Source organism: Vombatus ursinus, unplaced genomic scaffold (assembly GCF_900497805.2).
Source record: "Vombatus ursinus unplaced genomic scaffold, bare-nosed wombat genome assembly UNPS02014768.1, whole genome shotgun sequence".
In the NCBI taxonomy this organism is placed as follows: Eukaryota; Metazoa; Chordata; class Mammalia; order Diprotodontia; family Vombatidae; genus Vombatus; species Vombatus ursinus.
In genome coordinates, this window is record NW_020954546.1 from 24,723,399 (window position 1) to 24,735,860 (window position 12,462).

General features: G+C 42.0%; 1 protein-coding gene across 1 annotated transcript in view; it reads left to right on the top strand.

Moving 5' to 3' along the window:
* The first annotated feature begins 657 nt into the window (after window positions 1-657).
* TMIGD1 (transmembrane and immunoglobulin domain containing 1) overlaps window positions 658-12,462 on the top strand; it is a 13,675-nt gene continuing 1,870 nt past the window's right edge. The window contains exons 1-3 of the mRNA XM_027861530.1: window positions 658-739; window positions 1,794-2,072; window positions 6,906-7,184. Of these exons, the coding sequence (XP_027717331.1) occupies window positions 658-739; window positions 1,794-2,072; window positions 6,906-7,184 (640 nt within the window). The remainder of the gene's footprint in view (window positions 740-1,793; window positions 2,073-6,905; window positions 7,185-12,462) is intronic.

A 12,462-nucleotide genomic window follows, 5' to 3' on the forward strand; every position in this document is an offset into this window, starting at 1 on the left:
CTCATGCCTATCTTCTACAGGTCAATGCCTCCCAGAGATTTAATTTTTTTGTTACAATTTCTCAAGGCTAAATGAACTTAAAGCTGGAACAAGACTGTTAAGTTTGTAGCTCAGCTGGAACTGTTTTTAGGTTGAATAAAAAGCATTTACAGGTAGCCTAGCCTGGTGAACAGAGCACTGGATTTAAAGTCAGGAAGAACTGGCTTAAAGTCCTTCTTCTGACACAGGGCCCATGGTGGTACAGCAGAAAGCATGCTAGATTTGGGGTTAGAGGATCTGGGTTTGAATCCTGGCTCTGCTATTTACTACTGCCTGTGTGATCTTGGGCATCATTTAACCTCTATGGACCTCAGCCTCTTTATCTGTTATGTAGGAGGATTGGACTAGATGACCTCACAGGTCCTTTTCAGGTTTAAATCTATGAACTTGTGAGCCTGCTTCTTACCATATTGGCTGTGAGATCCTGGTGAATCACTTAACCTCTCACTGTACCAGGCTGCTATAAATTTCAGAATTGTTGCTGACCTGCCCATACCAATGGAATCACAAGCTCTGTCCAAACAAAACAAAACAAAACACAAACACAAACACAGGCCTGCTGGCACATGATTACCAAGCACATCTGAATTTTTTTTTTTGGCAGTGACATTACTAAAGATGATCTGGGAGGAGAACAGAGTAATGCAGAGCTATGGGTCACTGCTCTTAGTGATTTTACTTCTGCCATGTGGATTAATGAGTAAGTTAAAGTCTTTTTTTAAAAAAAACAAGTTTTATTGATTCCTTTTGTTTTTTTATATGATACCTCCCATAGGAGCCTCCTTTGTCACAAAGAAAAATAACCAACTGACACAGAAACCACATGATAGCATACACTATCTACTAACGGGAGAGAATCTGTTCTCTGGAACAATACTGGTCATTGTCTTTATTTAAGTTAGGTTGCCCTATTAATGTTTTTCTCTTTTGTATTATTCTAGCCATCCCTAACTGGGGGCTCTTAACCAATGTGATTGTATTACTAACTTCTCATCTGATATAAACTACACAAAACAACATGGGAAGGGACTGCTGTGAACCTGACAGCCATTGGATTGCCCCAAGAATAAAAGAGGGGCTGATTGTTGTACTAGGATAAAGGCTGATTAAATCTCCAGAGATAAAAGGGGTAGCTTTGGAAAAAGCAGTGACCAGTAAAAAGATCAAACCCTATACCACATTACATGTAGGAGATAAAAAAGGCCTGGGAAGGATTTGGCTCTACTCCTATCCAGAAGGGAGGAAGAGACAGAAAGCATTCACTGTAAGCTAGCCAATTCTTTTTATAAGTGTAGGATAAACTCATAGCAATAATATTGTTGAATCAAGAGGGTAAGATCAAGCTTGGATCTTTGGACAAACCACTTAACATCTCTGCCTCAGTTTCCTCGTCGTAAAATGTGGGGGTTGAACTAATCTCACAATGGCATCAAGCTCAAATAGAAAAGGGGTCACTAAATCATACATAAGGATCCCTGAAGACTGCATATTGACTTAGAAAAACACATATTAACATTATCTATGTTCTATTTTATTTTTAATTTAAAATTATTTATTTAAAATTTATTTATTTAAAAATTTACTTATTTATTTAAAATATTATTTTATTTATTTAAAAATTTATTTATTTAAAAATATTTCCCAATTGTATTTTAATTTGGGTGTTTGACATCTCTGAATTAGAGAACCTTTAACATCCCTTCCAGGCCCATACCTGTCTTTACAATCATTTCTCTGTGTGTGTGTGTTTCCAGATGTCATCCTAACCGTGAATAACAATACTCAAAACTTTGTCCTGCAAACCACGCCCGGCACTTCGGAGTCTCTGAAATGTGCCGTTCAGAATCACAGCCAAGCTGAAGAGTTACTCTGGTACCGGAAAAATGGGAGGGTGGACCTGAAAGCTGAAAACAAAATCAACTCCAGTGACATCTGCATCTATCCCATCAGAGCGGATGACAATGGAATCACCTTCACCTGCAAGTTGCAACGGAATGAATCCATGAGCATTTCAGTGATTTTGGATGTCACTTGTGAGTTGAGGGGCGAGCAACCCTAACTTTAATCACAATCAGTTAAGAAACATTTATTAAGCACTTACTATGTTTCAGGTGCTGTGCTAGGTGCTGGTGATACAAAGACAAAAGTGGAACAGTTCTTGCCCTCCAAGAGCTTACATTCTATGGGGTAGAGAGATGACAATACATAGGTTTGAAATAGAAACACAATATATGTATACCAAATGAATGCAAAGTAGCTTGGGATGGAGGGCCCAGGGAGGGTGAAATCAGGTGTCAGATCAAGGTTGCACTTGATCTGAATTGTGAAGGAAGCCATTCATTCCAAGAGGTAGAGCTGAAGAGGGAATATGTCATAGGAATGGGAGAAATCCAGGGCAAAGACACGGGTGGGAGATGGAGTGGGGTGTGTGCCCAACACTGGATGGCAAAGTGTGTGGAGGGGAATGATACACAAGAAGATTGGAAAAGCGGGAGGGAGCCAGGTTGTGACCAGACTTTAAATGCCTAAGAGAGACATTTAGATTAGATCTAGAGTCAAGAGGGGGCTGTTGGAGTTAACTGAGGAGCAGAGGGTCATGGTCAGCCCTGCGCTTTAGGAAAGTCACTTTGGCTGAGATAGGGAGACCCAACAGGAAGCTATTACAACTGTCCAGGCCAGAGGTGAATACAGTCCTTGTGTGTCAGATAAAAGTTTCAGAACTTGACTGAGAAACAGAAGTTGAGGCTACTCGTCCCACCATAGTTGGTGGGACCAAAAACCCTTGGAATTCCAAAGGCTTTGCTCCATTTTCCGCCAGAGTTAATACTGGACTTGAAATGAAAGAAAGAAAACAATCTCACCTTCATCTCCAAGGGCATAAATAAGCCAGATGTATATTTGAAAAGTGGACTATTTGCATGGCCCAGGAGCTCATGGGATGTACAAAAACAGGCAATGGGCCAAATGTGGCCCAAGGGTTGTAGTTTACCAATTCCTGAATTAGACCATAATAGTGGAATTAAGTGGATTAATGATGATGATGGTGGTGATGATGATGATGGTAGCTAACATTTACATAGAGCTTATGTACTAGGCATAGCACTAAGTGCTTTCTTTCTTTATAATAATATAATGTAATGTTATGACTAGAGTCAAACACAACTGAAATGACTCAACAACATCGTTGTGATATTTATTTAAAATATTATAAATATTAAGAACTGGCCAAATGGCCAGAAGAGTAATCATTAATGATTCAATGGCAGGTTGGAAGGAGGTCTCCAGTGGCATGCCCATGGTCTCTATGCTTGGTTCTGTGCCATATAATTCTTTTATCAATGGCATGCAAAGTGGAAAGAGTGTTGGATTTGGAATCAAAGGTTGTTGTTGTTTAATTGTTTTCAGTCACATCTGACTCTTCGTGACCCCATTTAGGGTTTTCTTGGCAGAGATACTGGAGCGGTTTGCCATTTCCCTTTCCAGATAATTTTACAGATGAGGAAACTGAGGTAAGTGGCTTGCCCAGGGTCACCCAGCTAGTAAGTGTCTGAGGCCAGATTGGAATACAGGAAGATGAGTTTTCCTGACTCCAGGTCTGGCACTCCATCTACTGTGCCACCTAGCTGCCCTTGGAATTAGGGGACTTGGGTTCTATCCCAACTCTGCCACTTTTTATGTGATTGACCTGGACATTTAACCACTCCAGACTTCAGTGTCCTCTGTAGAAAAAAATATGAATAAATAAATAAATAAAATTTAAAAAGCACTGGCTAGATGCCCTCTAAGATGCCTCTATGAGCTCTTAATCTATGACCCTATGGTTTGGAAAAAGCCACAGATGGCAGGCTTACCAAATTTGCAGGTGACCCAAAGCTAGAAGGGTCAAGTAAGATGCTGGATAACTGAGGCAAAATCCCCAAAGATCTGGACAGGTGAGAGTCTCAGGCTAAACCCAACAAGACGAAATTTAATGAGGACCAATAGAAAGTCGAGGAGCAGAGAAGTGATTTGTTCAAGGTCACACAGGTAGTAAATAGTAGAGCTGGGATACATTCTTTCCCCAGTACCATCTGTTTTCCAACTGAGGTCCAGTAAAACCAATATCACAAGCACAAGATAAGGAAAGACTACCTAGACACCAGCTCATCATCTGAAAGAGAGCTAGCAAACTCAATATGAGTCAAAAGGATGAAATAGCAGACCCCAAAGCTGGTCTTGGACTCTATCAATGTGGTTTGAGATCATATTAAGAGAAGCATGGAGCTAAGGAGGTGATAGTCCACTGTGCTTGGGGCAGCTTGGTGGTGCAGTGGATAGAGCTCTGGGCTTGAAACCAGGAAGACTCATCTTCCTGAGTTCAAATCTGGTCCCAGACACTTACTTGCTGGGTGACCCTGGTCAAGTCACTTAACCCTGTTTGCCTCAGTTTCCTCATCTGTAAAATAAGTTAGAGATGGGAATAGCAAAGCACTCCAGTATTTGTCAAGAAAACCCCATGTGGGGTCATGACTGAAAAATAACAACAGTCAACTGTGCTATGCCTGAATTAGACCACATTGACTTTTTGGTTCTTCTTGTGGCTTTACACTTTTCTTGCCCTTCACTGAAAGATCCCCACTTCTTCTTGGGTATCAAGTATAGCCCTCCTTGCCCTCTGGCTAGCTAGAATGTTATCCATCCAATACTAACCTCCTTTCTAGGAGAGCCCCATGCTTTGGATCTCCCTCTCCACTCTTCCCTCAGTCAGGACTTAGTTCCAGCAAGCTAGAATGGCTTTCATGAACTAATTTATGATGTGGTGTTAAGAGGGTCACAGATCTAGAGCTGAAAGGGACCTTCATTTACAGATAAGGAAACTTAGGTCCAGAGAACTTACATGACTTGTAAAAGAAAGAAAGAAAAAAAGAAAGAAAGAGAAGGAAAGAAAGGAAAAGGGAAGGGAAGGGAAGAGAAAGGGGAAACTAAGCATATCTAGTGGGGCCTTTGAAAGAAAGAAAAAAAGAAAAAGGGCATTCCACAATAAACTTTCAGAACACAACAACATAGGTCATTGAAACATCCCACATATCCAAAAAATATCTATGTGCCATTTCTATTAGGCTGAGCATAATTGAAACATGTTCAGAAGAACTCTGAAAAGCCAGGTCTTCAAAGGAGCTATTCATAGCTCAGCCTAGCCTCCATTATTCCTGGGCTAATTATTCATTGTGTTAATTTTGTGGCTCTTTCCCCTTTCTCCTTCTCTTCAAACCTGCTGCTCTCTTTTTGGCCTCTCTGTTGCCAGTTTGCACCTCTGACAATAGACATGGCATAGAAATGAAGGGAAAATTCAAACCAGCCAATTCTTCTGCTTGTTGAAGTCCTTGTGCTATAGAGCTATAGAGCAGGAAGACCCCTCCCCCCCATATCTAGTCCAATTTCCTGATTTTGAAAGTGAGAAAACAGAACCAAGAGAAGTCAAATGACTTGCCCAAGGTCTCATGGTTAGAAATAATCAGAGGCAGGATTTGAACTCAGGTCCTCTGATTCCAAAGTCTTTCACTCAACCTTAATGGGGCAAAAAAATAGACACATTAACTAGGATAAAGCTTAAGGATAATATGTCTGTTTCAGTTAGCCATAAAACTGGGATGAGCAAGGATACTAGATTTAGAGCTGTAAGAGACTTTAGAGATAATTTAGTTCAATTCCTTCATTTTACAGATTAGGAAACTGAGGCCCAAGGAGGGAAATGGATTTTAACACAATAGAATGGATTAATTCCAGTAGAATATAAGCTCCTTCAAGGCAGTTCTTGTTTCATTTTTTTTCATCTTTGTATTTCCCAGAGGCTGTCTCTGAGGGAGTGAATAATAAATGTTTATGGAGTTGAATTAATTTAACAGGGTAGCAAGTAGAGTCATAAATTTAGAGCTGGAAGGGCCTTTAACGATCATCTAATCCAAAGCTCTCCTTCTACAGATGAGGAAATTGAGAGAGATCAATGACCTATCCATGTTCACACAGGTAGTAAGTGATAGTGCTGGAATTTGAACCCAGGGTTTCAGACTTCTAAATCCTGTATTCTTTATGTAGCACCAATCTAGCAACATGGAATTTAATGTAGATAATGTAAAGACTTATACTTGGGTTGAAAAAAGTTCACTTCACAAGTACGAGATGGGAGAAGTATGGTTGGACAACAGCCCATCTGAAAAAGATCTAATTTGTTTTTTAATTGTAGACCACAAGATTAATATGAGTCAAAAGTGGGACATGGTAGTCAATAAAATGGATAAAATCTTAGGCTGCATCGAGAGAGGACTAATATCTAGAACAGGGACTAGAGGGCCACTCTAGATGCTATGGTGCTATTGGAGCCCCTCCTGCAAGCTTCCAGGGACAAATTAAATAGCTCCCTGGGGAAGGGGAGAATTTAGGTTCATCTCATTCATCCCTGGAAGTTTGCGATAGAGCCTACCTTATGACCCTATGCTCTTATGACCCTCTGACTTCAAATCCGCACTCTTTCCACTTTGCAAGAAGGCAAATTTAAGTTTGTATCTATGGAAAAATATTCAAATAATTAGAGACATTGGGAAATTAAATGGGCTGCTTTGGAGGGTAGTGGGCTTCCCCTTGATGGCATCTTCAACCAAAGGCTAATTGGCCTCTTGTTGGGTACGTTGAATGTAGAAGGAATTCTCATTCATATGAGGGTTGTTCTGAATGGACTCTGGGGTCTCTTCCAGCTCTGTGGATGAGATGCTTAGATCCTTAGGCTATAGCTACCTTTGCAGCATCAACAATGTACTGTCACAATATAGAGAGTTTTAAACAAGATCTTGCTAGTCCACTAACTAAACCTAATTGATTGTTCTGTGCAGATGAACCTATTCTGGGCGGGACAGACCTCCAAACAGCCGAGGAAGGAAGCAGTATAAAATTAGACTGTAATGTGAAGGCCAACCCCCAGGCTCAAATGATGTGGTACAAAAATGACAGTGTCCTGAATCTGGAGAAAAACCATCACCAAATATATCAGACGAGTGAGCTGTTCCAGCTGTCCATCTCCAAAGTCCTGAAATCCGACAACGGGACATACAGTTGCCATGCAAAGTCGCCTCTGAAATTGGAGATCAAGGATTTCCACCTGATCATTGAAGGTAACTAGTACACCAAAGAAAGAGACAAGAGACTTTCTAAGTACAAGGTAGAATGGTTTCCTATCTATGGTAGGCATTTGAATGTTAGTTAATGATGATGATGAAGATTTCCCAGCCCCACCCCTGGTCCTCCTCCTCCCCGACCTGGAATTGAACTCTGAAGTGCAGGGGAAAGAACACTGAAACCGAAGGGAAAGGAACTGGGTTCAAATCTTGGCTCTGCCATTTAGTAGCTGATATAATAGAAAGAGTACTAACCATGAGGTCAGAGGACCTGGGTTTAAATTCTGCCTCTGTCATTCATACCTATTATAGCAGAAAAAGCACTGAGTTTGGAGGGACTGGGTTCAAATCCTGCCTCTGATACTTATAGGACCTTGGGTAAATCATTTCACTTCCCTGGGCCTCTCTCTTCCCATCTGCCAAAGGAGGGGGTGGGGAACCTGCAGCCTCGGGGCCACATGTGGCCCTCTAGATCCTCAGGTGCAGCCCTTTGACTAAATCCAAACTTCACAGAACAGATCCCCTTAATAAAAAGGATTTGTTCTGTAAAACTTGGACTCAGTCAAAAGGTCACATCCGAGGACCTAGAAGGCCACATGTAGCCTTGAGGCCGCGGGTTCTCCCACCCCTGGATTAGAAGGAACCTGAGGTTCCTATTGCCTCTAAATCACATGAACCTGCATGACTTTGAGCAACTCACTTGGGCCTCAGTTTCCTCACCTATATAATGAATTGGTCGAACTAGTTAGTGCCAAGATCCCTTCCAGATTTAACTGTATGATCCCATGAGCTAAAACATAGACCCAGCTAAGGGTGTCTGGCACTAAAGATCCTAGTTGTTTTTCTTAAGTAAATCCAGTCTTTGTTTCCAGCTCTGTTTTGATCAACCATGAGTCTCGCCAAGTCAAATTAGTGCAGGGGAGGGGGGGGATAAATGAGCGCCTGAAATGAAACACTAAGGAGAATATTCCTTGAATTACTTTGGACAATGAAGGAAGTAGCCACTGGAATTTTCAGGTCCAAGGTCATTGAAACATGAGAAAAGAGAGAAACAGGAAGTAAAGGGAGGGAATTGTGATGCAGGAAAAAGAACACTAGATTTGTAATAAAAGGATCTTGACTCCATCATTACTCCCTGGGTGACCTTGGGTAAGATAGTTCACTTCTCGGAGATTCAGTTTCATCCTCTATAAAAAGAAAGCATTAGGGTGACTGGCCTCTGAAGTCTTCTCCAGCTTGGAATCTATGATCCCAGGAAAAGGAAAACAAAAAAAATATGAAGGAATTAGAGCAACTGACCTCTCTGGTCCCTTCCAGATCTGCCCTTGGGTTACTCTGATTCTGAACCAAAGGTATCCAGAGTATACTGGGGTGGAAGAGACAGCTGTGAAAAGTCAAACTGCTCCCCAATAAGCTTGGCTTGCCCAAGTTTATGGACCATGAAGAGTTGACCTGAAGTACTGTGTATTTTTTTCCTTCTCATATTTCTTGTATGAACAAAAGGAAAGGTGAGACACCCATTGTAGCAAAAACTAAAAATGATGACGCACATTTTTCCTAGCCTGGGACTAGTGAATTACATGCAGCCAAGCAGTCCAAACTTCTCCCTCCTTCATCACAAAAGCAGATACATCATTAACTCCATGCTTTGCGAGTACACGGATGTCTTTCTAGGGTCCTCTCACTTCAGGCATTTTTGTTAATTTCCCTCCCCTCCAAAACCAGAAGCATTCACAAAAAGTGGATTACTCAGCCATAGGGCTTGGATCATTTGTCTCTCTTGGTGGCCATGTGGTTCTCACCAAGTGGGAGGTGGGGAGCAGAGACTAATTGATCCCCTACCTCAGTGGTGACTCAGCTCCTGAGTTGTTTCACTGGGAAAGGGAGTGACTGCCTCTGGAGGGTACAAGCCTTCCAGATTCAAGCCACAAAGAAAGAAGAGACCCGTGGGGTGGAGGTGCAGTAGAGAATGCCACAACAAGATTTCCAGCTACCATCTTCATCCAGAGTTTATAGGTTTACAAAGGCCTCAGGACGTATTATCCTAGCAAATAGTAAACTGAATCCATGCTCAGAGATGGGGAAATTAGACATCAACATAATTCTTTCTGGTTCAAAAGCAGTGGTGGAGGCGTTGCTTCATGTTGTGCAAGAAACACAGGGCTGATGTGTCGGGCAGGTTGCCAGGTTGGCTTTCAGGTGTGTAGGATCCTGTTCTGGGTGGAGATATTCCAAACCTGCTTGTTTTTCTTATTTCTGTGTAGCCCAGTAACCGACCTTCCCCCCTCCTCACCCTCCTTATAAAATACCGTTGTTATAACCTCTGTTCCTAGTGTTAGGCTAGAATGCCAAGTCTTCCATATCAATCTTTCAATTGCTCTCTACCCACAGTTGCACCCAGATTTAGGTGCTTAATAAAAAAAGCTAGACTAACTAATTAAAAGGCCCACTAGGCATCTTTTCTTGGGCATAGACTCCTGCCCAAATATTTGGAAATGATTTTCTAAGAACCAAGGTAAAAGTGAAAAAAAAATTCCCACAAAACACCAGTTCTCTGTGGGTTGGCATTAATGTGAGTTTAAAATCAGGTACTATGAAGCAACATGATCTCATTCATGGAAAGAAGGCTCTATAAACCTGGTTCAGCTGAGATTCTCAGCAGACACTTGAGATCCAAATTTCCAGCATCTAGAATAACTGGGATTAGAGGGGATGGCTAGAAATCACAGATGATTTTCAGTTTTCTGGGCTGGTCATTTTTCCAGATGCACCCACTTTTCTTTCTTCATACTCCTGACTGAGTTGTCCCTCCCAGGATGGACTGCATAGGCAATCATCCACCCACCAGCAAAGTAAGGGAATTCTGCCTCCTCCCAAACTGGACAGATCAAGAATCAGAGTCACCAGGGTAGGCAACAACACAGTTGCTCCAGTGGGCCCACCCAGTCTTCCTTTTCACGAGATATCATTTCAGGAAAGGGGCAGCCACAGAATTTTGATTGATTACTCCTGAAAATTATCCATAGTGGGGGGAGGGGAGCTGGAAGGAACCTCAGAGGTCATCTGGTCATGGGGTCATAGATCTAGGGGAGACTTCAGAAGTCACTGGACAAGAACATAAACTCATTGAAGATAAAGACTGTTAGCTTTTCGTTGCTGTATCTTTATAGCCTAGCACTGTGCCTGAAACACCATAGGTGCCTAAATGAGTGCTTGTTGATTGATTTGCTCTAATGCCATCTAAGGCTCAAAGAGGACTTGTCTAAGGTCACACAGGTAAGCCACTCTCAGAGGTAGGATTTGAACTCCAGAGCCAATGTTCTTTCTGCCATACCATGTGACCTCCTAATGGAAAATGGTTGGGAAAGAGGATGAATAACCAATATCAGCATGTTCTCCAGTTTCCAGCCATGAATCTTACATCACGGTATTTCAAGGGCCTATGATTTTTGTTGCCACCGACACTGATCTCACCCTGTCTACAATTTATAATCTCAATGCCTGAGACTCTAGCTTAGTTCCCCATCATTTGACTGAAACTTTTCTCTCCAAGGTCATCATCAATCTCTTTTTTGCTAACTCTGAAAGCCTTTTCCCAGTCCTCACGGTCATGCCCTACACTGCTGACCACTCCCTTCCTTCTAGATACTCTTTCCGCTCCGATTTTTGTGACCCAGACTTGTCTTGGTTCTCTTCCTACATGACCAACCAATCCTTTGTCTCCTTTGGGAAATCATCATTTATGTCCTTCCTCCCATTTGTTGGTTTACCCCCAGAGCTCTTTTGTTCCATTCTCTGTTGTCTCCCCAAGTGGTCTCATCTCAGCTCTCCTTGACCAATTGACCTATGTTTTTATGCAAATGACCTCCAGATTTACGTATTCAGCTGACATCTTTCTCCTGAGCTCTAGTCTGGCATCTCCAACTGCCTACTGGACTTCTCCATTCCTATGTCCTATAGACATCTCAAACATAACATGTTCCAAACAGAACTCATTATCTTTCCCACTTTAAACCCTAACTGCCTGATTTCTTTCAGGTTTCTATAATTTCAACTTAGGAGTCATCCTTAATTCTTTACTCCCTCTCACCTCTCATATCCAACTAGCTGTCTAGCCTTATTAAGTTCACTGCTGAGAAACTGTCTCACCTGTCCCCTTCTCTCTACTCATTGATAACTATCTTCATTGCTTTTGGCCAGGATTGTGCCAATTGGTGCTCCTGCATCCAGTCAGTTCTCTCTCCCATCCATCGTCCACACAGCTGCCAAGTGGATATTCTCAACGTAGAGATCTGACTGTGCCACTTTCTTGCTCCAGAAGGTCCAGGGTCTCCCCACTGCCTTAGAGTACAATTCAAATTCCTCTGTTTGGCATTAGAAACTCCTCACAATCTGGCTCCAGTCTATGCTTCTAGGCAAATTACACATCAGTCCTCCTCCTGTATGTTATATCCCAGCCAGACTAGCTTCCTTGGCCTTCCTTTTGTATGACATTTCTCCAGCCTCTCCATCTTTGCACAGACAATCCCCCAGGCCCAGAATGCTCTCCCTCTTCACCAACCATCTTCACCTCTGTTTCTGGAACTCCTAGCTTCCTTTAAGGCTCAGCTCATCAAGAGAACACTTCCAATTCCACAAACTATTAGTGGCCACTCACCGCCCGAATAAATATCTTATCTTATAGATCATGTTCATTTATCTGCAGACATTTTGCAACCCCCTCTTAATAGACTGTAAGCTTCTTGAAGGCAAGCACTGTCTCACTTCTGTTCTTATATACATAATACCCAGCAGAATGCATGGCACACAGAGATGTTTAATAAATGCTTGTTGATTGATTGATTGTTATATAGTTGCTTAAGGCTCAGAGAAGTTAAATGATTTTTCCAAAGTCACCGTGCTAACAACTGTCAGAGGTGGGATCTGAACCCAGGTTTTTCTGACTCCTCATGTATCCACTATGTTATGTTCCTATCTGCTTGCCTGTCTATCTCTGACTGTCTACCATCCATCTATCCATATATCTCTTTGTCTCTATCCATCTATCTATTCATTTATCCATACCATGTATATATCCATTCATATATTCATCCATCCATCCATCTATCCAGCTATCTATCTATCCATTTATCTCTCTACCTCTCTATTCATCTCACTATCTATCCATCCCTCTCTCTACTTCTCTCTCTTTATCCATCTGCCTCTCTATCCATCCATCTATTTCTCTGTCCATCCATCCATCCATCCATCCATCCATCCATCCATCCATCCATCC